General features: G+C 38.8%; 1 protein-coding gene across 1 annotated transcript in view; it reads right to left on the reverse strand.

Annotated features, from left to right (window-relative positions):
- Positions 1 to 26,794, reverse strand: part of DNAAF11 (dynein axonemal assembly factor 11) — a 95,259-nt gene that overhangs the window by 21,097 nt on the left and 47,368 nt on the right. Inside the window, exons 8-10 of the mRNA XM_063079278.1 lie at positions 24,038 to 24,103; positions 20,300 to 20,369; positions 19,499 to 19,594 (exon numbers count right to left, since the gene is read on the reverse strand). Of these exons, the coding sequence (XP_062935348.1) occupies positions 19,499 to 19,594; positions 20,300 to 20,369; positions 24,038 to 24,103 (232 nt within the window). The remainder of the gene's footprint in view (positions 1 to 19,498; positions 19,595 to 20,299; positions 20,370 to 24,037; positions 24,104 to 26,794) is intronic.

Here is a 26,794-nt window from a genome sequence, read left to right on the forward strand (position 1 = left end):
AAAACTCTGATAGGTACAGTTTCCCTACAAACTTTGAGTTAACAGCTTTAAACTGAAGTTCCAAAACTCTAGTGAAGAAACTGATGGGTTTGTGAAATTGTTCACAAAGTTCAAAGCCACAAAAGTTAATTGGTAAATTAAAAAGAATTATGGGTTTTTACAATTTCCTTATTTTAAAATACTGCTGGTTCTCCTAATGTTTTCCAAATGTAAGAAAACTCTCTCTCTCTTAAGCTATCTATAACTAACAACAGTGTGGTAAAATGTCAGAGATAAAAGCATGTGTTTTCTCCCTACTTGATCCCCCCCAAAATTTAATAACTTTAAGTATCCTTATGATTATTATGGCAATGTGGCTATTTTTATAAGTTCAATGAGAACTGACTCTCTGCCAATGTTTTATGTGAGTGTGCATGAACACCACATACACACACTATTTAAAGGTATTAAAGAGCAACCAAAACTGAGCAAAAACTAGTGGGAAGTTGACCTTTGACAGAAGGAACTGCAATTAGTAAGATGCATGTTTAGATGGTTTGTCACTGCAAGGCACTCCCTGGTCCTTGCTGGATGCGGTAGCTGGAACTCTAGCAGAAAGGTGCACTCTTACTGGCTTGAGGACTTAAAAGATTGAATTTGAGACCACCAGAGTGGGTGAAAAGCGAAGAATCTACAGAAAGGGGCCCCAAAACATGCATATAAACTCCAGAAGTCCTTGGCTGGTTATGCATGCAGAGAAGCTCAGCAAAATGCAAAAACTAGAAGGCTAAAAACAAATAAACAAACTAAGCAGAAATTCCAGTTGCAGCCTGCTGCAGGAGACAGAGTTTAGAAACTGAGTATAGTCAAATTAACTGCCACAGCAATATCAACTTCTCAGAGGATAAAAGAAAACAGAGTCTCTACAACATATAATCTACAATGTCCAGAGCACAATAAAGAATTATTAGACATGTGAAGAAACAGAAAAATGTTTCTGACTTCACAGCCAGGAAGAAGAGAAACAGACAAGATGATCCAGATGCTGGAATTGGAAAATGAATAAATATATCAGGAATCTCGGCAGAAAACCAGGTCGTTTTTAAAATAAAAATTCCATAACTGAAAAGTATAATATTGGAGATTTAAAAAAAAAATTCACTGAATAGAACTAACAGCAAAATGGAGATGGCCAAAGAAAGGGTCAGTAAACTGGAAGACAGGTCAATAGAAATTATCCAATCTGAATAACAGAAGGAAAAATATTTTTAAAAATGCACAGAGCATCATTGTCAGGTGGGGCAATATCAATCTATAGATAGGTGCCTGAGAATCCAGTTTTTTTTAAACAGGATTTCTCCAGGTGATTCTTAAATTCAAATGGTTCAGCATATGCCTGGCTATGATCGTAAAGAAAAAAAGAGAGGGTATTAGGCAGGACAAATATTTAAAGAAATGGTTAAAAACTCCCTGAATTTGATTAAATACACATGCCTAGTGATTCAAGAAACACATAAAACCCTAAGCTATATAAAAACAAATACAATCATACAAATCAAAACAAAAGATAAGGACAAAATCTTGAAAGCAGCCAGAAAAAAATGGCACATTACATACAGCAGACAGCAATATAAACTAGTGTCTACTTCTCTCTAGAAACAATGAAACAACACCTTTAAAATACTGAACAATGAAAAAGAAACCTGTCAAAGAAAGTAACACATATCTAGTGAAAACATTCTTTGAAAATAAAGGCAAATTCCACATCTGACCATGTTGAAAGAACTGGTATTGGATTTGATCCACTGCTATAAATAACTGGAAAACTAAACAAAAATAAATAAAACAGCTATTTTCAGACAGTGGGTACCAGGCAGTGCAGGAATGTAATCTAGGGAAGGAGAAGAATATATGAAGGGAGACCTGTGATAGTCTGGACTTTCTCTGGGATAACTTTCCAACAATAGATAGATAAACAAGCAAAGAAACAAGGAATAAAGTTTGAAAGGCAAGAAATAAAACTCTGTTCACAGATGACATGATTTTTTAAAAACAGAAATCCTAAACAACATTTGAAAAAATTATTACTTCTGGCAATTAAAAATTACTACTTCTAGTAATTAAGAACATTTAATAAGATAAATACACAAAAGTACACAAAACTTCACAAAATAATACACAAAAAACACAAAATAATACACAAAATTCACTTATTTCTATATATTAGCAGTAATAATAGAAAAAATAAAAATTTTAAAATAATTTTATCTATAATGGTGACAAAAAAAAAAAAAAAACAAAACCCAACATAAAATGGAAATAATTTTAACCGAAGCTGGGCATGACTTCTACATTTAAAAGTAAAAATTGCTTCTGAGAGATAAATTTTAAAACACCTAATGGAGAAAAACCATAGCTGGGAAAGTTTAATAAGGACCATAGATTGGCAAATTTAATAATGTTAAGATGTCAGTTCTTCCCAGGTTCACCTACAGAGTCACACAGTCCGATTTACAACCTTCAAGCTTTATTATAAAGCTACAGTAATCAACATAGTGTGATACTGGCACAAGGATAAACAGATCAATGGAACAAAATACAAAGCCTAAAAATAGACCCTTACTTATAAGGCCACTGATTTTTGACCAAGGTGCCAAAGCAATACAATGAGGAAAGTAAAATCTTTGGGGGCTAGAACTGCATATCCATAAGGGAAAAAAATTAACCTTAACAACTGCTTCATACCATACATAAAAATCAATTTCAAATAGATCACAGACCTAAAGGTAATAGCTAAAATTATAAAGCTTCTAGAAAAAAATATAGGAGAATATCTATGAAGCCAAAGATTTCATGAACAGAAAATAGGAGGCAATCACCAAAAGAGAAGTAAAATAACACATAAGAATTAATCAAAGCTAAAAACCTCTACTTATTCTCCAATAAGAAAATAATAAGCAAATGAATGGCTGGAAGAAAATATTCAAAAAATGTATAAGGTACAATAAGATATAAATAAGAAGCTTTTGGAGTTTCATTTTTCAACCAGTATTTACCCACTAGAAGACAGGGACTATTCCAGACATTGAATGAATCAAGGTCTCTACTTTCATGAAGCTTACATTTAGATAGATGAAGACAAATCATACATAAACAACAAATAAGGCTATTTCATTCAGTAATAAATACTGTGATCAAAATAAACCAGGTAATATAGCTGAGAAAGATGACTAAGAAAATGTGACTGACCATGTTAGTTCTGGTATTCAAGAAAAGTGCCTTTGAAAATGTAGCATCTGAGCTAAGACCTCCATGATATAAAGGAGACAGGTGTGAAAAAGGCGGGCAGAGTACTCTCAGCAGAAAAAACTGGAAGGTACAAAAGTCCCATTGTGGGAGTGAGGTCACTATGTTCCAGGAAGAGGAAAAAAGCTGTGTCCAGAATATAAAGAGAAGAGGAAGGTAAAAGAAGATGCCAGAAACATAGGCAGAAGCTACCTTATACACAGCCTTCCAGGTCACAACAGGAATGTGAATATTATTCCAAGTGTTATGGAAAGCCATTGGTGGGTTTCAAAAAGGGAATAAAATGATCACATTTTTAAAAGGTGATTCTGGCTTCTCTACGGAGAAAGAATCAAACGGCAGTTAGAAGGCTGAATGAGGTAGTGTGGTTGAGAGATGATACTGGCTCGAGCAGGGGTAAGGGGTGAGGTGGTGATAAGTAACTGAATTCAGGGTATTTTTTGTGGTAGTGCCAACAAGATGTAAGGTGTGAGGTGTCACGGATGCTTTCTAATCTTTGACTTTGACAATTGGAGAGATGATGATGCCATTTTCTGAGACAGAGAAGACTTATGGGATGAGCAGGACTAGAGAAGAAAATCATGGGTTCATTCGGCCATTTGAAATTATTGATGCTGGACTCCAGCAAGATGGCAGAGGAGCAAGTCTGTGACAGTTACGCGTTCACCTGGCTTGTCAGCAGGCAGGTGCATAAATAGTCTCTTTGATTCTAAAGCCTATGAGCTTTGCTAATATTTACATTTTTCATTTTCCGAATAACATGCAATTACATTTTTTATTTCCTTTGTGGTTTATAGTAGCATTTTAGGACAGCATTTTGATTTTCTCAGTTTTATTTGTTGCTTTACTCTTTATTTTATACTCAATTTTATTTCTATTGACTTGTACTTAAATTTCTATAATTTTTTCTTTTGGAAATAAAAATGACATTGTCATAGCATTTTGCTTATTATGAACTTTTAAAATTATTAATGTTTTAAAAGAAGGTTTTTATTCTCCTCATAAGGGATGTAGATATTCCAAAATAAAAGGCCTGGATCCCTGTACCGACTAGCCACCAAAGAAAAAAAAAATTATTATTCAAATAATAAATGGTCTTACTTTTTATTGATCACATATATTAAAAGCAGAAATTGGTCATAAGTCTTCTTGTAGGATGGTTCTGTAGATTTTTCCTTGCCTTTCTAGGATCTTATGTTTTTTACACTTAAATAATAAAAAATCTAGTGAATAAAAAGCAGTTAGTTCTTTATTTTACATTATTTTTGTTACTGTAGAATAATTCTCATGGTTCCATTTAATGCTTTTTTCTTTTAAATTCTGCCATCTGATATTAATTTTTCCATAACTAATTTTGCTTGCACTCACCTAATATAGATTTCTATTCTTTTCCTTATATATTTCCTGTGTCTTTTAGATTTGGGTGTGTTCTTGTAAGCTGGATAGCATAATTGATTTTATATCTGTTACTTCCTTACAAATGTTTTTCTATACCATAAAACTGTATTGACTTTCGTTTATAATTATTTTCTGTAATGCTTTTTAATTAACACATTTTTATTTAAATTTACTCATTTTCTCTGAAAATATGTATATTAAATATCAATATGAATAAAGTGCAATTGTATATATTTGGAAGTTGTGAGAGAGAAAGTGTTATATATTTGTTCTCCCCACCCATAATTTTCCTATTTTCATGTTTTCATCTGAGTTTTATAAATAACATAATTTTCTTTTTATCTCATCTTCACTATTTCTTCCAAGGAAAATAATAACTTTTAGGGTCTTTGTGAAACCTTATCCAAAATAATTACAACTATTTATATAAGACCATTGAAATACTTTAGAGAAAAACCAGAGTGTCACAGCAGGAGAAGGGTAATGGGGGAGTGACATAATAGAGACTGGGAAATGAGAATCCATCACTAGGTCTTCAGTTCAAGGCCACATCTCAGGAAAGTATCACAGCCTCTGTCCTAACTCTTCAAGAGGATATATCCCTGGGCTATACAATTCAGTGAAAGTCTTCCTTTTTCTTTGCATTTTCACGAACCCAACATAGGTGCCTAGCACACAGTAGGAGCTCATTAAAAGTTATGGAGTATCTGAATGAATGAATAAACAGCTACAGACTATAACAAAGAGAAGAGACCCCTGGAGATGCCTATTCCTGCCTGTTGTATCTGTAAATGAGAAGGAGATGGGAATTCTGTATGCTGAAGCTTCGTGTAAGTTGGGCTTTGCTGGTGCTGGGTCTAACGGGGGTGGGGGAGAGAGGAATTTGGGAAGCCATAAAAGATCTCAGCAGTAATGACTATGATGTTAACCTCTGAACCAGCAACATAAATTCAAATCTAAGTGAAGGGAAGAGAAGCTACTTAGGAAGAGTTTAAGCCTATTTGAAACTGGGCCTTAGAGACTGGGGCAAGGGCAGATCTGGGTCTGTAGGAGGGACTGGCAGTCAATTTGACAAGGAGGACACAGGAAGGAGGACCTAAGAGACCCATATTATGTTTTTTTCTCTTCTGCAGTAATTTGCACAGTGCTTTGTATATACTAAGTGCTTACTAAATCTTTGTTGAATGAATATTTTAATTGATTAACAATTCATTAATGGTCTAAAGTTTTTCTGAATTTTGAGGGAGGTTTTCTATTTCTGAGTTCTAGCAACTTACTTCCATGGGTAGCAGCCCAAACCTGATAAACAATTCCCTCATCTGATATTAATAACTTCCATATAATTTATTTATGGATGTAGCAGATCTTTTCCCATCATCATTTTGCTTAAGTATCCACATTCAATGTCTTCACTATGCCTCATAAATAATTTCTAAAAATGCCCCCACATTTTTTTCTTTATAAAGCTCCCAAACCGTCTAAGTCCTTTACATACCAGCCTGCTTTGACATAAGCCAATTATACGATTTTGCGGCTGGGGAGAGTTCAATCAGGCTGTGTTAACAGTGTTCAGTGGTGAGGACCAGCCACACGACTCAAACGGACTGCTATTTTCTAGAAATCCTTATATTAATTCCAGAGTAATCTGCTCACTTACAAATTGTTCATCTTATTACATATTGCTGGTGTTTATATTTATTAGCTAATTACCATAATACCAGTGCTGACTCCCAGAAAGGAGTATTGATAATCTGAAACCTCAGCATCAACAAATCCCCTGGCACTAGAGGAGGTATGCAGGGGTCTTCAGAAGGTTCATGAAGAATTTGTATTATCTTTTAGTTCAAATTTTCCATGAACTTTTTGAAGTACCTTCATGTACACATATTTATGCCAATTTATTGTTGATATTTTGATTCCAGATGTGTTGTTTCTTAACTGTGCTATGATTGACTTTTCTAAGAAAAGCTCATAATTCACTGGGCATATTAAAAAAAAACATTCTGTAAGGAAAACAAGATCTTTTTTTCTATTTTAAAAGAGGTCATTAATTCACAATATTAGAAAATTTGTAAATTACCATTGGCACATTATTTTAAAATCTTTGAGGCGATAGAAAATAGCTGTATAAGTCAACCATTTTTGAAGTATATTCTCTCTCAAATAAGTGCATAATTGCAGGAAAGAAAAATAAAATTTGGAAAAACTGGAAAAATAAGGATGAGAGTGCTATTCTCCTTTCAGTCCAAAGATACTCAAGTTGTCTGAGGAAAATTTCAAAATGTGTAATTACTGATATGTGTAAAATTAATATTGACAGTTACATAAGACAGCTATATGGCTTTGAAAAAAAATGTAAGACAAATCTATCAACTAGTTCCTTAAAATTCTTTTATACTTGTATAGTATAAAATAACAGTTCCTCGTGGAGGATCATTCATACACTGCAGCCTGAAATTGAAAACGCTGTTTTATTAAGCTGGAACAAACATCAAGAATGATAATGTTTTAAAAGAAAAAAAAAAATCCTTTTATAACCTTGCTAGAGATAATATCAGTGGGAAACATCATCCATGTACTTAAAAAAGTTCATTACTCTTGCTTGTCATTCATTCATTCAGCAAACTACTATGGAGCATCCGCTACGGGCCAGGCAATTTTTTTTTTTTTTTTTGGTCATGAGGATTCAGCAGTGAACAAAGCTCACAAAAATTCTGAGCCTCATGAGCTTACATTCTAGTGGGGTGATAGGGTTTCAGGGAACACCTACTGGGAAGGAGATTTTTGAGGGAAGACTTAAAGGAGGTAAGAGAACAAGCCCTTCGAGGAGCAGGGGAGGATTTATCCTGACAGAGAGAACAGCAGGTGCAAAGGCCCTGAGAGCGGAGAGGCCCGGCATGAAGCGCAGCAGCCGGGGGCAGGGAGGCTCACTGGAGAGGGCCAAGGGCGGGCGGCAGGCAGCAATGTCTGCGAGGTGCCCTGGAGGACTGGGGGTACCCGGGCTTGAATTCTGTGTGCGATGGGCAGCAGTTGGAGCATCCTGAGCAGGGGAGGGATGTGGACATGACCTCTCTTGTGATACAGGTCCCTGGGCTGTGGTGTTGAGAACACACTGCAACACGCTAGAGCAGAAGGAAGGAGACTCAGTGGGAGGCTATGGCAGTGACCCAGGACAGAGAGACAAGGGCGGGACAAGGGCGGGACAAGGCTGGGCCAGGCAGAGGTGGTGAGAAGTGGTCAGATTCTGGACTTAGTTTGGACAGAACCAGCAGGGTTTGCTGATGTGTAAGCTGTGCAGAGAGGGTGACGGGGGTCCAGGTCGTCCTCCAGCTGTCTCTCTGTCACCCTTGGCTTTCCCGTACCTTGTGTGGTTTCTAACACAAGGGGAGATGTACACCTTCTTCTTTCTTTCAGACACTCATGGCAGCCCTTCCCGCTTGCAGAAATGTTTTCAGCTTTTTTGAGAAATGAGGGCCAGCCAGGCTCCGATCCTGAATGTTCTGCTCTCACCACCGCACCGCCCTGCTCTTGCCAAGTCTCCCTCTCCTCTTCCTCCACCTGAGAACAGCTGCGTCACCTGCTTTATCATCACGGCAATGTCTGGGGAATCTCCTCCCCCAATGCTGGGGGACCTGGTCCCTCCTGTCTCCTCTCCAGGTTCTCTTCATGGGCTGTGTCCCCTGTCCTTCAAGCTCTCTGGAAAGATAAATAAATAGAATATTCTGCCATTGGCTGTGCTTCCCATCAAACTACTCTGTTCTTCTTCATCTACATGGAAGATTTCTTCAATTTCCCTTTGACCTTATCTCACATGAGATACAAAAAGAGAACAAAAGGAAAGGAAATGCCAACTTATGCTTTTCCTACAAAGACTCTGATAATCTCACCTGAGGAAAAGGTCACGTGGCTACAAAAATATTTTTCTTTGCAGTGGGGGTTAGTCTTGTTTTCTCCTGAAGTAAAATGAGGCCAAATAAGCCAATAACAACGAGGCTCCACTTTTTCCAGCACCTCTTAGGAATAAATAAGACAAAGAGAAGTAAGCACCTCCTCGGAGGCAGAGGACTCCTGGGAGTGGGGGCGGGCAGGAGGGGACATAACCAAAGCGCCGGGCCCAGGTGTGACAGGACTCCCACAGTGAACACCTGCTGCGGCCAGATGACACAAGGAGCTCAGACTCTACCAAGGAGTGGGAGTGTCGACGGAGGAGAAAGGGTCAAGGTCAGCTAAGAGAAGCAGAGGAATTAAATGAGCGAATTTGGGGACACTGTGTCGGTGAGCACAACCTTAAGGAGAAGCTACAAACCTCCGCAGGAGAAAGGAGGCGGAGGAGAGGGCAAGAGCAGGCAGAACCGTGGGACGGTGCGCGTGAGCTCGTGCACGAGGTGACAGTGGGAGAAGCCAGAGCCACATGGCGCGGGCTGCGCTCCTTTGGCGAGACCATTAGGTGGGCAGCCCTGTCTGATCAGGCCTAGTAGCCACGACCTTAGGCTTCTCCTACTGATGGTGGCAGAGTTCTCTCAGGTAAAAAGTGTCAGGAGATATCCAGGCTGCCTTGCCTGGCCTTCTCCAGCCTCCCTGCTTAGAAGAAAACCCTAAAAATCAGGAACACTGGAATGAAAAAAATAAAAGCAATGCTCCCTCTCTTGTGGCCCCGGGTAAGGATCCAGAGTGATGGAGGCATTGGCCTGGTTCCCGGCCTCGGGGGACTATGGTGAGATATGCCAGATGAGGGACAGACATTCAGGTAATTATGAATGCCCACGGTGTCTGCCAGTTGTCGGGCTTCTGTGGCTGGAGCGTTTTTCCCGGAACCCTGGAGATCTGCTTGATCTATGCCAGCAGCAGTGCAGAAGTACTGGGGAATTGATGTCCCCACTGCCACCGCCACCATCCTGCAATCCACAACAGGGAGCAGCCATCAGTCAGAGACTCTCAGGTGCTGCTTTAAGATATCCCAGACCCATCGCCCTTAGGCAGAGTTAGCCTGAGCCATGTGTTTTGCACCGTCTCCTGGAGTTTTCCCCTGGGGTAGCTGGTTTCATAGAGCTCTTGCTGTTGGCAGCCTTTCCTTCCCTACTTCCTGACCAGCAAATAAACTACATTTCTATGGTAGGTTCTGCTTCTGGGAGACCCCCATTAAAACAGTGCTTTACAGTCTGTGTCTCACAATATAACATCTGCAATAACTGTGGGACTCTCAAGGTTATCCTGAAGGAGGAAGAGCAACAATCTGGCGTAACCGCGTTCCAAAACACTGAACGGGGTTTCTTCTGGATCTGTGTCCAGTTTATTTTTGTGTGCCAGACACTTAATTGAAATATACATATATATAATAATATGTATTATGGAGAAATTATATTATAGATAAATAATGTCTCCATGTATGGCTAGTTTATCTTTATGTGCCACTTAATTGAAATATATATATATATATAATTATATATAGAGAGAAATCATATATACATATGTAAAGTTTGAGTCCATGGGTGCTGTTAACTTCTAGAAAGACTTTTCAGTGGGTTTGGCCAGGAATATGCAGCTGTTACTCCTCCGAGACTACATTCTCCCAAGTCGAAGGCCCGGTTTGGGGGCCACTGGGAAAGTGCAAAGATGGGCTGCAGGACCTGGGGACTGGCTTCTTTCTTACTCACCTGACTCCTAGGTTACAATCCTTCAGAGTCACATCCCAAAGTGGGATGGCTTACTAGTGTCTGTTTTAAGAGTTTTGCAGTAAAGCAGATCAGGTCAATAAATAGAGGGAGAAGTTTTTATTTTGTGCTTTTTTTGTTTTTAAGAGGGGAGATATTTCAGCTTGTTTTCTAGTGTAAGATCCAGGGGGAAAAATTCAATGAAGCAGTACAGAGAGGAGAGAATTGCCAAAGGGAGAAAAATAAGTCTTCCGAAGGCAAGTGGAAATAAGATCCAGCACACGCCGGAGGGTTCGGATAGACCACAGGCAGTGCATTCATAGAGAATCAGAAGGGAGGAAGGCCAAGCAAGGGAATATAAATGCAGGTGGGTTGTAGATATGATGGTTGAAGTATGTGGAAATTACCCTTGAATGCTTCTATTATTTCAGTGTTGGAAGTTTTAGTAATTAGCTGAGAATGAGAAATAAAAGAGTAAAACTTTGAAAGAAACAGGGAGACCCAGCAAGAAGACCAGGCAGCACTACAGATCCACCGACAATCAGAAAATACAAGTGAGTTTATGTTGGATATATCACAATCATACCTGAGCAGAGAGAAAGTACTGTGAAATGTGTCCAGCTAATAAAGAGAAGGGAATCTAAGTCTTTGTTTTTTAAAATTATGGTCAGTTTTATTGAACTTGATGTGTGACCTTCACCTCCTGTGCTCAAATACACCTCCTGTGTATAAACAGAATCAATCAAGATATTTACCAACTGAAGTGGTAAATGTATTTTGCTGTTCAGTTCAGATGGCAACTTCCTTAATCTCAGTTAATTATTCTAAAAGAACACCCATAGGAAATCATGAAGTATATTCTTGGAGTGGTCTTGTAACTTGTCAATTGAAAATCTAGATCGGAGTTTAATTTAATGACTTTGATGCAAGTGAACAGGGCTCTCAGGGAATGCAAAATATCAGTTAAATCTTGTTAAGTTGGACGGTGGTGAGATCATATGCCAAGTGATGGGGCATATGATCTCATATGACGTAGGGGCTGATGACGATAAGACTGTTCATGTGCATATGACTTAGTCTGATTATACATTTCAAAAAATAGACTGAAGGGTGAGCATAAACTCTTAGAAAACGTGATGGAGAATAATCCCACTCAAAATAAGAACTAAAATTATATGTATGGTATCTATAAATAACCTTTAGAAAGTGTGTAGCAATTATAGAAAGAAAACTACAAAAGAACCTTCTGAGGGACAGAGAATTAGAGTAATAATGGAGAAATACATTACTGGATATCCAGTGTTGATAATGTTAAGATAGTCAGCATTCCATATCCATGGGTTCCACATCGTGGATTCAGCCAACTTCAGATTGAAAATATTCGGGAAAAAGCAAAACAAACAAAAAATAACTGCATCTGTACTGAACATGTATAGACACTGAATATGTACAGACTTTTTTCTTGTCATTTTCCCTTAAATAATACAGTATAAGAACTGTTTACACAGCATTTACATTGTACTATGTATTATAAGTACTCCAGAGATGATTTAAAATATATGGGAGGATGTGTGTAGGTTATATGCAAATACAACCTATAAATTCAATGTAATCTCAATAATTATAAAACAATGTAACTAAAAACAATGAATATTAATTATTTCATATTAATTACTAGTAATGAATAATATTAATTAACAGTAAACATTAATGCAATGTGTATTATGTCCCAAGTGCTGTTCTAGGTGCTTTACTTGCATTATTTACATAATCCTCAAAACAACCTTTTGAGGCCTGAATTATTAATATCATTTTATGGATGAGGAATTTGAGGCACAGAGAGATTAATAATTTGCCAAGGTCACACAGCTGCTGAGTGAAAGTGTCAGGACTTAACTCAGGGTCTCTGGCTTCAGAGCTCATTCTCTTAATCACTTCTTTCCACTGCCACTAAATCCATGGCAATAAAAACTCCAATGGCCTTTTTCAAAGCAGAATTTGATAAACTTATTTTAAAGTTAACCTGGAATAATATGCACAGAAAAATAATCAGGAAATGGTTGAGAGGAAGAGTAATTAGGGGAGATTCATGTTCTAAATATTAAAATGTATTTTTAAAATGCATTTAATGTAGTCACTCATTCAACAAAAATTTATCGAGTACCTACTCTTCACCAGGCTTTGTTCCAGGTGCCAATGACACAGCAGTGGCAGTGACAAGAACAGACAATCCCTGTTCTCATGAAGCTTAAATTCTTATTGGGGGAAATAGGGAATAAATGATTAAATGTTTAGACTGTCAGGTGGTGGTAAGTTCCATGGAGAAAAATACAGCAGAAACAGGGAATATAGAATGCTGGGACAGAGGAGGAGATGCTTTCTACACACAGGGATCAGGAAAGGCCTCACTAAAAAAATGTAACTTGAGCAGAAACCTTAGAGATGAGAGAGCAGGTTATGAGGCTCTCTGGGGGAAGAGCATCCAGCGGAGGGAACAACAGGTGCTAAGTCACTGGGGTAGAAAGATGCTTGTCATGTTTGTGAAATAGCAAGACAGCCACTGTGGCCGAATGATTAGAGTTTAAAGTGGTGGAAGATGATGTCAGGGAGATAATGGGAGGTGGGTGCCAGTTCTCAGGGGATTTCACCTTTAACTCAGAATGAAATGGGAAAAGTGACTTGGTCTGACTTACATATGTGATAAAATGATCACTCTGGCCACTGTGTTGAAAAAAGAATTACTAACTCTTCTCCAAAGAAGTGAGTTCCTGGTTGATAGATGACACTCATCGATCCATGTTTCTTGACTGGATATATCTAATGTCATAAAAGGCCACCAGCACTGGAGATTGAGACTCTTTATATCACTTCCAAAAGCCATGACTGATGAATAAAACAGTGCCAGAAGCTACCAAAGAACCTCTACTGACCAGTGGACAAGATTGAGAACTCCCCTCCCCCACCGCAACACAGCATGTCCTGGGCAGGTGATCCTCCCTTGTCTGAGGCTACCTCTATGAGAAGGCCAGAGTACTCTCTATCTGCTGCCATTCCGCATGCCACTTCTAGCCTAGACAGCAGCTCTAACGAAATGGTAGACAAGGCACAGTGGGAGTTGGATTTCTGGAAGATGTGGTTACCCACAAGTTAAGCTATAAAAATGATGACTGGAAAGTCCTAGCAGCATGCTAGGGATTGTGATATTTGTGTATTACATCAATCCATGCTATAGCATAGACTCTGCGGTGGATGTTAGGAAGCATCTAGGATTGCAGAGCTAGCGTGAGGTGAAGCCTCCGGGAATAAGGAGCTGAGATGGGGGCACCTACAAACCAGTCAGCAACAGAAAATTTAGCCATGACCCATGTAACAGGGAACAGACTAAAGTTGCTGAATCTTGTCTATCGATCAGTACCCAGTCTGTATAGATCCAGCCCCATGTAGGGGTAAGAGAAAAATAACAATTTGACATCATGAAAAAAATGCTGAATGAAGTGTCTAATAAAAAATACCACAGTTTTGCGGCTTCAGTGACAAAACTGGTGTACTTAGAAAATGTATACGAAGTTCATCATTGAATTTCCGCATATAAACATGATATAATCATCGCACCCACAGACACCATCAAATAGGTCAGTCTGTCACAGTATTCTTTACAAATACTGTCACAAAGAGGGAACTACTAAACATCAAATCTGATATTCTTTTAATTTATTCAGAGTATCCAAATATTATAAACCCTTAAGGGCTATTTTAGATTTCCTGGAAGTACGAAGTTTCACTTAACATATTGACAACACTATTCTATGAATAAATTGAAATTGTACCTAACTGTCTACCTGATTCTTTTTTTTTTTTTTTAAGGTAAGGTAATTTTTTTTGATTATTTAAACCACTTTGAGTCAGTATTTTCTGTTATTTGAAGCCAAAAGCGTCCTAATTATAGGACTTTTTAAAAATAAAATTTATTATGTATATTCAAGGTCTACGTGTTAGGAAAACATATAGATAGTAAAAACGTTACCACAGTGAAGTAAATTAACATATCCATCATCTCACATAGATGCGCTTTTTTTGGTTGTTGTAGTTTTTTGTGGCAAAAGCATCTAATATCTACTCATTCAGCATGACTCCCAAATACGAAGTACCCTCGTACTGAACAATTTTATTTCCTCTAGTCCTCCGGTTGTGCATTAGATTCTAGACTTGTTCATGCTGCATATTTGCTACTTTGCATTCTTTGACCTGCATCTCCCCACATCCTCCCCAACCCCCTGCCCCTGGTAACCACTGTTTCGTCTCTAGGCTCATTCACGTGCTGGAGAGTGACAAGATCTTGTTCTTTTTAAGGACTAAATAATGCTACATTGTATATATATGATGGTACTTCAAAGACTTTGTGGAAAGATTTGTATTATCTTTTAATTCTATTTTTCCACAAACTTTTTGAAGTCTCCCTATCCCACTGTTTATCAATTTGTCCATCGACAGATGGCTTAGGTTGATTCTTACAATATCCTTTAAGATTCCAAAAATACACTTCAGTAATTATAATGCAGGCCACACTCAAACAATTCCACAATAAGTGAGTAAATCTAGACATACAGAATAGCTCAGTGGATTAAACTTCAGTACCTAAAATATTTCCATCAATAGGAATTATGATGTTAATTTTCAGTAATACACATTTTTAATACTAAGTATAAAGATAGAGATTTGTTTTTTAACTTTTGATGATTTTTTTTTAAAAAAACCTTTTGTTATTTGAGCTTTACAGTCTTTGCAAATAACTACTCAAAAATAAAAACAACTAATTTGGGGGGCAAGTTATTAATCTCCAAAGTTTGTTTTTACTATCTGCCTTTTAAAAGAAATAATGACAGAAGACGACTCTAACTGATACGCCAATGTTACTTTAACATAGTAGTCTAAAATCTTAAAAAGTTGTGCATAGTTTATTGTTAGGGAAAAAAAGAACAATTCTTAGTCCTTCTATATAAATGATCTCATCTTCCACCAAACACTTTTTCCTTAATAATCCATTTATTATAGTTTTCATGTTTTTAATGTGAAAAATTTAGACAGATATAAAAACAGAAGGGAAAATGGAGATAGAATATTGAATTTATTTAAAAGACTCACAAGAAGTGACAGTGAGGGTTCTCTCATCAATTTCCCGACACTCTGCAAAAGGTGCACAAGTCCTGTGTTTTGATTCCTTTTAGGAAATTGCAGAGTTACCATTTAATCTTTGGCTTTTCAGTTACAATGGAAGTTTCCAAAAAAAGGCTGCTGATCATAGTGTCATACAAATGTTTGTATCAAAATACTGAAGTAATTACATTATCATGTAGATTTCCCTGCAGGATATTCTAGTTATTATAGAAGCATTTCCTTAATTTGTTGTAGTCACCAAGAACAATGTGATTCTTACAGTTGTGTTTGTTATTTTATTGCTTGACAACTAATTGTATTTGCTGTTTTATTGCCTCAAAGTAAAAACTGATTACCTATAATCAATCTGCTGGAAAATTGGCTACCGGAAAAGGAAGAATTATTACATCATTATGGAAATCTTATTGGCTAATCAAGTTTATACTCTTTGCACCAGACACTCCTACCCCCATTTTTCTTTCTTCCTCCCCAGCACAATTCCATTTTAACTGGTTGATCTACTCTTCTTTGAAATCTGAGTGATTTGGGCAAAGTTGATCCCACTCCTAACTCATGGGATAAGGTCTGATTAATAGGAACCAATCAAAGTACTACCATCCCTTTGGCCACAGACTGGTTCAACTATTCAAGGCTTGCTGGGCTCTTCAGCTAGATAAGCATAACCAATCCTGAGGAATTTTTATTCCATGGTGATGGGGAGAGATACTCTCTCTGTGTCTGTTTCTCTGATTCTCTTTTTATCTCATGCAAAGGTTAATGGACACAAGAAATGTAATGATGAACATGGTAATTATCCTGATTTGAACATCATATATTGTACACAGGTATTGATACTCAACTCAGTGTCCAACAAATACATGTAATAAATTACGCTTCATAAACAAAACAAAAATAAAGTAAGAACATGAAAGCATGGTGCCCAAGTTACGGCTAGTGCTCATCTCATGGGAGGAGGTCAGTCGAAGGACAAAGCTGACATATTAGAAAGACTGACCCTATCTGCCTGGGGCTCTCCCTGCCTTCTCCTATCTTGTTATGAGAGAAAACATTTCTTTCTGGTTAAAGCTGGTTATACTTGGGGTTTCTACAGTTTACTGCAGGAAACATCCTAACTCATTCACGGAGCATGTAATGTGGAATCCAGATATGGACAAATTAATTTTTTTTTATGTTTAATTTCCTTAAGTTCTTTCAGGCTTGTCATCTCTGCTAAGCCTGCCAAGCTTCCAAACAACTTCTGTCTCAGACACTTAACTCTGAGATTAAGGAGTCTGTTAAGGACTCTGAAAGTCATTAAGTCAGCAGAGGCAATACTACCAGTTTTTAGAAGCTATAAACACTAAGATTTTAATTCACCAGGGAGGTGAAACCTATATTTTATCTTCTTTTTTGCACTCAACATTCAATGAGTCTTTTATTCTATTTCTTTAATGTATCTTCTAGGTGTATCATCGCTGACCTCAACAACCCTGCCTTGATTCTTCATCCCCCTCCAGGCACTGGCCCATTTCTCTGTTCCCAATCACAGCAAAATTTCTTAAAATAGTTGTCTGAAATTCCTGTCTCCCCTTCCATACCACTAATTCTCTCAGCCACCCTTCCTGACAGGTTTCCATTGTCACTGCCCCACTGAAAAGACTTTCATCACTACCATTGATGGCCTCCGTTTCGGCAAATCCAATCATCACACACTGTACACAGGTATTGATATTCAACTCTAATTTTTCTATTTTTCCTCCTAATTCATTTGGCTGTCCATCCATTATTTCCTGTTCTGGCTCCTTCTCTATGCAACCTCAAAATGACGGAATGCCCCACTGCTCACTGTCTCTCTCCCCAGATGTGATCTTTTTCAGTCTCATGTTTATAACTGTCATCTATTTGCTCATAATTTCCAATTTCATATCTTTGGCCCTTTCTCTCCACTGAGCTCACGGCTTATGTATGCAAATGCTTGTCTGAGATGTCACCTGGATGCCTCAAGGATCTGTAATTTAAAATGGTCAGATGAACCCATAATTTACTTTCCTAAATCTGTTCCTGCCATAGTCTTCCCCATCTCAGAAAATGGCACCATGATCTACCCATTAGCTAAAGACAAAGATTAGAGAGCATCCTTGAGTTACCTCTTACCCTCACAACCTATGTCTTGTTGGCACTACCACCAAAATACGTCCAGACCACCTCACAGAGCCTTCTCACTGTTTCCACTGCTTCTTTTCTTTCTACCCTTTGATTCTTCACCTACTTAAAACCCCCCATGGCTCTCCATGACCCTTGCAATAATGCTCATATTCTCCACTGTGACCAGGAAGGCTGTGCACAAGGTAGTTTCTACCTATGTTTCAGGCATCATCTTTTTTCCACTTTTCTGCTCCTCATTACATTCCAGATAGTCTGAATTTTTTTCCTGTTCCGGGAATGATAGCTTCCTTCCCACCATGGGCCTCTTGCAGCTGTTGTTTCTGCTCAGCATGAGCTGTTTGCACACATCTTTACACACCTGGGTTACTCCTATCATTCAGGTCTCAGTTTAAATGTTATCTTTTCACAGGGGCCTTTCTTGACCATTCAACCTAAAGTGATCAGTCACATGCCCTCAGTTGTCCCTCTCAGTCTTATCGCCTGCTTTATTTTCATCACAGTGCTTACATCCATCTGGAACAACCTTGTCTGCTGAATTGTGTGTGGTTTGTCTTCCCTTCTCCAACTCTATGGTCCATGAGAGTGGAGACCATGGTTCATTCAGCACCTAAAACAGTACCTGGCTTCCATTAGGCACTCATTAAATATTAAAGAATCAAATTATAGTTCATACCTTTATCATTTTCCATCTCGATTTCTCCAGTAGCTGCCTCTCTGGTTTCCCCAGTATATCCCAATACCAAATTGCATCGAGTGATGTTTCTGTCTAAGGTCATCCATGATGACCTTCTAGCTCCCTGGTCCTCCCCTCTCTCACATTTGTCCTGTGTGCCACAGCCACGTGGACCCCCTGTCTGCTGGCAGACTGTGCCTCACGCTTCCTGCCTCCTTGCCACTTGGCCTTTCCCTTTACCCCTTTCGAAATCACAGCCCCACTTTGCCTTATCTCCAAACTAGAGCCCGTAACTCCACTATTTCTAGTACATTATTCCATTATTGTTTTTCTCAGACTGTAGTGAAATTACTTGTTTATAATCTTGTCTCCTCTACTAGACTATCAGCTTATTAAAGACCTGAAGTTTCTTGGTCATCTTTAGGCCAGCAACTGGCACAGTGGAGACCCCTCAATAAATGATTGCTGAGTTGAACTGAACCAAATTAACCCCAGGCCGCATAAAAAATACACGTATACTACCACCAGCCCCCAGGGGAAAAGAAAGTAGTTTTAGCCAAAATACCATCTGTCCCATATCATAAAAATACCACTGAAAATAATACTAACAATATTCATTGAGGGCTAACCATGCTATTAATTTATGTGCAGTGCATTCTCTCTCTTAAGAGCGATATTAGGAAACAGGCCTACAAAGGTTAGTAACTTGCTCAAAGTCACAAAACTATTAAGCCCAAAATTTGGAATTCAAATACATTTTTTTTCAGTGATCCAAGACCTACTACATCTCCTTTCAAAATTATTTGTAAGGAAAGTACTGGTCACCATGTAACAGACATGTTCAAGGGTACCTGTTCCACTTGACAGAACCATGTGATTTATCCAACCCAATTTCCACCCAGACTCTGGTCTGCAGAGATACAAGAAGGCTGCAGAGACCAGAACTGCTGCTGGTGAAGCAATGAAAAGATGAGCCACCTCAAACCCAACTACATCCCAGGCCCAGCTCTTTGTTCTCACAGGCCTTTGGTCTATCTAAGTTGGTGTGAGTAGATTTTCTGGTTCTCTTAACTAAAAGTACCTTAATGAGAAGTCATTAATCCTGATGGGTCAAGTTCCTATTGGAACCAACATATCCAGACTTGAAATCGATCCAAATGACATTACCTACCTTAGGCATGCAGATTACCAAATGTCCTGTTGTCTGAGATCTTTTAGCAGAGCTGCTGTCAGGTTTGACTTCTGCAGGAAGGACAAGCTGAAACGGCTGAAAATAAGTGGAGGGATCATGGAGAGTGCGGGCATGTTACAGGAGAGAGTGACCTTAATAGGTATTTTCATTACAAATTCAAGATGCACTGTTCAGTTAAGAAATCTGCTTAGACTTATTGGAAAATAATACATGAGCTATGCTTGATATGCATTAACTATTTTACTATTTTAATGAAAAGCCTAAAGAACAGTCATCAATCACAAACAGTGAAACACTCATGGGTCCATTTATGGTTGAAAAGTTTTATAGATAAAACTTTTTGTCATAAAATATCAACATATTTTCATTTTAAAGTCTTCAGTCTAACCCATATGAATGCTCTGAATCAGCAAAAAAGTACCACTTCAAAAATGATGATAAGATTATAGTTGCTATGAATGAAAACAATGACACTTTAGACTAGGTATACTATTTAACCTTGCGTGTATGCTACCACACTTATGATCATGGTATCAGCTTTGAAAAAGCACAACACAATAGACACGTATTTAAAATATTATCTTATCAAGCCCTACAATGATCAGCAGACATTTCCACTGTATACCATATTACCATGGCATAAAACCATTGCCTAAAAAAATAGCTCTCTGATTGGGCTTCTCTTTTCTATTTTAACAATACCTTTTAAAAATTGAAGCAACACAGCTTAGTTCAGGCCTTAGCCATTGAAACTGTAACAGTCTGCAGAGTTATACTTACCTTTCCTTTGACCATTACTCGCACATAAGTTGGCTGCACATCAACATCAATTAAAGAGGTATCCATATACCTTCAAAATTAAACATGCCAAATCTTATAATTTTCAAAAATATTAAGTTTAAAGAAGTACAAATAAAAATTCAAAGTTATGAGACCATTTAAAATAAAGAAGGTTTAAAATTTCCATGCTAAACAGGTCTTAAAAAATTAGTCTTAAATTAATCCCCAGACCAAAGGACATTCAATATATCAGCAATTTCATTTTTAGACCTACAAGTACACTTGGCATTGATTGTCCCTAACCCCAAAATATCTGAGGTCTGAAACACCAGAGGTTTGCAAAAAAACAGCTTGCCATGTTATTTCATGAATATTCTATTTTAAGCCCCTAGGATTTGAGTAGCCAGGAATGCTGAATCCACTCTGCTTGGGGCCTGCAACCACCAGCTCCTGTTCCTTGGTGGCTCCGGATTCCCTGCAGCTGTTCTGCAGCTGCCCTGATACCATCTCTCCTGGAAGACTAGCTTCCTTCTCCCCTACAAGGCACATCCTGCTGAACAAGCAAAGCCTCCCATTTATGGCAGTGACTCTAAGATCAGGTGGCAAGTATTCTCCTTGACTCATGAGCAAATTAAGGATTAGATTTCACATTATTTGTTACACTATGAAGTTTAGCTGCATAATTATTTGTATGTATTTTAAAATACTGATTGTGAACATTAGAAAATGTAACAATGATTCAAAAATCACAAATATTAAGGGAAGTAAGCTAACACAGGGTTACAGGCATAGGCTTGGGAGTCACACTGACTTATGAGGAATTGACTCCACCCCTTCCTGCTTTATTACCTTGGACCATGTCCCTTAACCTCTCCAAGCCTCAGTTTTCTCACCTCTAGAATGAGGATACTAATAGTGCCTGCCCCCTAAGATTGCTATGAAGGTACATGCACAGTTAGTGTCAATATACAGTTAGTGTCAATAATTACTATGTGTTATTTTTTTTAAAAAATATAATTAAAAATAGAGACATGGTTTCCTACAACTTTACGTGTAATATTTGACACTTTAATGGATTACATATTCTTTTCCTTGCTTGACCTCCTCCAAGCTGTCCCTGCCTGCAAAGCTTTTCTCTGCCTCTAACATTCTTCTGCCAGTTCTTCTGCACAGCAAATTACTTCTCATCCTTTAATTTTTATTGCTCCTGTCTCGATCCTTCACTGACCAACCCACACCACCAACCCCCGGACCCTACATACACCATTATTCTCCATCCTTGAACACTGTTGCACTGTCCCCTTCCTTTGCAGCACTCTTCTCCGTTTGTAATTACTCACTAGGTGCTATTTATCCCCTCCCCTTCTCCACTGGGCCATAAGCTACAGGAGAGCAGGGACTGTATTTAGAATACCCCAGTTACAGTCTCCCTGTGCCTGGCACATAGTAGGTATTCTACATATATTTGTTGAATAAAGGCAGGAAGCATACATGAATGAATGAATTTAACTTTCATGTATATACCTGTGGACCAATAAAAATAAAAAAGGAATTTTAGCATATTTCTTTTAGACAGAATCACGGGAATGGAAGAGTTTTACTACATCGACAGGAGAAATATCACCACCCCTCAAAATTCACATGCCTGGGGGTGAGGAAAGTTTCCATTTGAGGACTGAATAGGAAGCAGCCAATAGAGCTGAAAGAGAAAGGGTTACACATTCACGAAACTCCAGAACTAAGGCCTCACATGAAAGAAATTAAAAGGATGAAATAGTGAATGTTTAACTGAAACACAACAGAAAGGGCAGATTGGAGAGCTGCAGGAACGGCTGGACACTCTTTAAGGGCAGGTGAGCAGCCAGTAAGTTGGCTGCAAGTGGGCAGAAGGGTTGATAGGAGGTGTGGGAAAGACCGTTTGGTGGGAGGAGGAAGGAGCAGACTAACAGCCAGCTCCAATTCACAATCACCCGAAGGCAAAAGCAATGTGAATGTCCATCAGTGACAATAGATAAACAATATGTGGATCTATCTGTACAGTGGGATATTAGTGGACATAAAAAGGAAGGAAATTCTGACACATGTTACAACATGGATGAGCCTTGAAGGCAGTATGGCAAGTGAAGGAAACCAGACACAAAGACCACATATTGTTTGACTCTTTTTATGAAATATCCAGAATAGACAAATCCATAGAGATTGAAAGCAGATTAGTGGTTGCCACAGGGAGGGGGAAATGGGGAACGATTGTTTAATGGGTATAAGGTTTCCTTTTGGGGTGATAAAAATTTTCTGGAACTAAACAATGATAATGATTTAATAACACTGTGCATTTATTAAATGCCACTGAGCTGTACACTTTGAAATGGTTGAAATGGTAAATTTTAAGTTTATGTGTATTTTACCACAATTAAAAAAGTAAAGTTGGACAAAGCCCTGAGGGTTTATGTTCTGGCTCCTCCAATTACTGTTCTCTTTGACAAGACTCACCCTCTGAAAATGCATCCCCTATTGAGTAATTCCAGGATTACAATTCCTCCTACCTCCCAAAGCTACAGAGAGCTTAAATAACATAGAGCACATAAAAATCCATGAAAAAGAGATAAGCCTTTATTACAATTTGTAAATGTTCATTGACTCCCATAATCGTATTCATTCATTCATTCATTCATTCATTTCTGTATTTATTGAGCACCTAACAGGTCCAGGCACTGTTGTAGGTGCTAGAGATACAGGGAGAGAAGAACAAACAAATCAAAGTTCCTAAAATGACCACAGATTTTTAAAAATACAGAAAAATTTATACTCTGTCCAAAGGAAACAGAAAAGCAGAGAGAGGTGGAAGGAAGACCTGGGGCAGGGGTAGGTGCTGCTTTATATTGGGTGGTAAGGCAGAGACACCTCTCTGATCAGGTGACATCTGAACAGAGGCCGGAAGGACATGAGGCAACAAGGGGACCTAGGGTGAGAGTGACACAGGAAGTGGTCCCTGAGATCATGCAAGTGGACACTGATGTCACCAGAAGGACACAAAGAGAGTGAGCCAGAAACTAAAATCTCTAGTTTCTAGAGAATGAGGCAGAGTGACCTGGTGTCTTCGATGACTTCCACAAGGAAGGGCAGAAGGTGATATAGGTAGAGGGTGTGAATGTCAAAGCTGTGGAGCTTCAGGGAGGACAGAGAAACAACAGTGGTGGTCAGGGCAGGCAGGACACCTGTGCCACACCTGCCCACTGGAACAAAGCATGGTGGGAAAGCAGCCGAGGCATGAGCAGTGGCAGGGGAAGAGCTGCGGTGACCCACAGGCGGCCATGTACCCCCAGGATGGGACTGGGTGGGGGCCAAACAACTGACGTTTATTGTTACAGCAAAGTGTTTTGGAAAAATAACAACGAGGGATATAAAAGTAAAGTGGCAGCAGTGACAGCAGAGGGGGTCCTTGTGGTATCAGCATCAGAAAACAGTGGAGCTTTGCGAACTGTCGAAACTCTGCCTTAGACATTCTGGAGTTCACAGCCATGGAATTGAGGGTTTAGTTACTTTTCTTTTCTTTTCATTTCCACACTTTAAAAAAATTATAGTAACTTCTCTGTCATAACAAAATATACACAGTTCTTCCTCATTTAACTACATGGCAAACCAAATTCCATTTCAAAAGGTTTCAGAACTCAAAAGATTGCTACTGAAAATGAAAACAGACAGAAATGCCATTAATTAGATACATAGTAAAGTCTTTACCTATAGACAGCAAGGTCCAGGATGATCTGGTTATGTTTTTCATCATCTTTCAAAGAGAAGTCAAGTCTAAGAATAACACATTGGGGGAAAAAAGATGTCTTTAGGATACTGTATAGATAACCCCATCACATAATCAAATGTAAATTTTATAATAATCATATAATAATCTCCAATGACAAACTTATTTTGGTAGTTGGACAATAAAATGTGTATGTTAATTTTAAAATTTCTACAGAGACTTACAACATATCAATAAATTATTTATGTTTACATTGTTTAAATGTGAGACTTTTAAGGTAAATTACATACAAAAACTTAGCTTTGGTGCAGAGACAGAGACATCTGGTGGCTAAAGTTTTCTTTTCCATTTCATTGACTTTGCTAGAAGCAAACTAAAATACTGGAATTATTTGTGGAGAACTAAATGTTGTATTTGCCTCCCTTTTATCCAGCATTCTATTCCTGATGTTTTAAACAGTACTGTTTTCCTTTTTTCCTTTCCATCACTCTGGGAAAGGCAAGACACTGCCCATTATCTATTATCTCCACTTTACAGATGAAGAACAGAGGCTCACTGAGGTTGGTATAGCTGGGAAGAGGCCACAGGAGCCTGGATAGGCAGGACTGCAAAGCCCTCAGTCTTTCAGCTGTACCCTTGGCCTAAGTCCTAGGTATAATTTCCATACTGTCAACACACTATTTAGAATTACCTGGTCGATTTTCTTTTGAGAACTTCATTTATTATATTATTCTGTAATATACTTAACAACATTAAAGAACATAAGCTACATTGTTTGGAAAAATGTAAAGTTAGCTGTAGGGTTGGCTGTCAGTGGTATGTCTGCTTGTGGTGGGTGTGGTCTCATTGCCTCCAATAGTAGTGGTGCTGGACTTCCTCAGTGTCTCAGATGACCCATGCATTCTTTATCTTATCTCAGGAGCCTTTTTATGTGCTGTCCCTTCTGCCTTGATTACTTATTCCCCAATTCTCCAGCCAGCCAACTTGTATTCTCTCTTTACATATCACTTAAAAGGTAATTTCAGAGAGGTTTTCTATGACAGAATTGCTATTCATTCCCCACTATCTGCTTCCCCTTTATCTATAGTGATAGGACCCATGACTTTAACTAGGCACATGGCTATGTAGAACAAAGGCTACATTTTCCAGCCTCCCTTGCAGCTAGGCAAGGTCATGGGAGCAACTGTGTTGTATGGCACTTTCCAGGAATTTTCCTTAAGAAAGGGAGTGTGTGTCCTTTCTTCCCTTCCTTCTTTACTCAGCTGAGTACGATAGATTGCAGGAGGCCAACAGATGAACCACAGAGACTACTTAACAAGCTATTGCAATTGTCTAGGCAAGAGATGGTGCTGGCTTGTTCTAAGGTGGTGGTGATGGAGTTAGTGAGAAATGGTTGACTTCTGCTAATATTGAAGGAAGAGTTCATAGAGCCATAGAGCTCACTGATAAAGTGAGAGAGGGAAGAATCAAGAATAAACCCAAGGTTTTTGGTCTTAACAAATGGGTGAGTGCTTGCTGCTGAGATGGAGAACACTGGGAGACATGCACTTTACGGTGAAGAGTGGAAATCAGGAGTTCTGTTTTAGTTATGACAAGTTTGTGATAACTATTTTATATCCACACAATGTCAAACAGCTAACTGAATATACAAGCCTTCAGCTCAAAGAAGAGGCTGAATCTGCCTGTGAGCAATGTAAAGGCAGTGTTTAAAGCCTTGAGATTTGGTGAGATCCTTGGTGAGATCTTTGGTGAGCCATGAGATTTGAGTTCCCCAAAGAGTGAATGTGAAAAGAAAAAACAGGTAAAGACCTTGCCCCAGAGCACTTCGGAGACAAAACAAAAAGGATCCAGTAAATCATAAGTAGATGAGCAGCTTGTAAGGTAGGAGAAAAATCAGAAGCAAAAGGAAGAAATTGCTTTAAGAAGGAAGGCAATGATCAATTTGATCCAAATCTACTAGGCCAAGTAAGACAGGGACTGAGGTTTGAACACGGAATATAGAAAGGATGTGACTAAAAAGTTTAGGAATAACAAAATACACAGAAGTGGTTTTGAGGAGGAATGCCAGGTGAAAAATTGAAGACTAAGTACACACAACTCTATTGAGAACTTTGGCTATCAAGTGGGGACAGAGAAATAGAGCTGTGGCTAGAAGGAAAACTGGGGAAAGCAAGGGTTTCTGTTTTTAATTTTTGTAAGGTGGAAGTTATCCCAATTTGTTTGTATGCTGGTGAGACTGACCTAGTAGAGAGGAGAGGACTGATGCAGAAGAGCAGGGAAAATTGAGGAGCCAAGTCATTCTCCAGCAGGAGGGGACGGGATCAAAGTGTCGGCAGGGAGGCTGACTTCCGATAGGGAGTTCGCCCATGGCAGCAGAAGAGAAGAGAGTGTGGCTACAGGTCCAAACACACTGGGAGACTGGTGGTGGGGAGAAAAGAAAACTTAGAATTGCCTCTGTTTTCTCAACGAACTAAGAAAGGAGGTCCTCAGTTGCACCTGCGGAACTGTGAGGTGGTGCTGGAAGTAAGGAGGGAGGAAAAGGGGAGAACAGCCAGCAGGAGAGCAAGAGAACGGACTGCCTGAGAAAATACTGGAAGAACGCCCGAGTCCATCTGAGATCTGTGGTCATAAGTTGGCAGCAAGACCAGTAAGACCATGAACTGTTCCCCCATCCATGCAAGGGCGAGCCAGGAGTGGGCACCACGCTAGATGTAAGTAGGGCTGGGTTTCTGTGAGGT

Source organism: Cynocephalus volans, chromosome 15 (genome assembly GCF_027409185.1).
Source record: "Cynocephalus volans isolate mCynVol1 chromosome 15, mCynVol1.pri, whole genome shotgun sequence".
Taxonomy (NCBI): domain Eukaryota; kingdom Metazoa; phylum Chordata; class Mammalia; order Dermoptera; family Cynocephalidae; genus Cynocephalus; species Cynocephalus volans.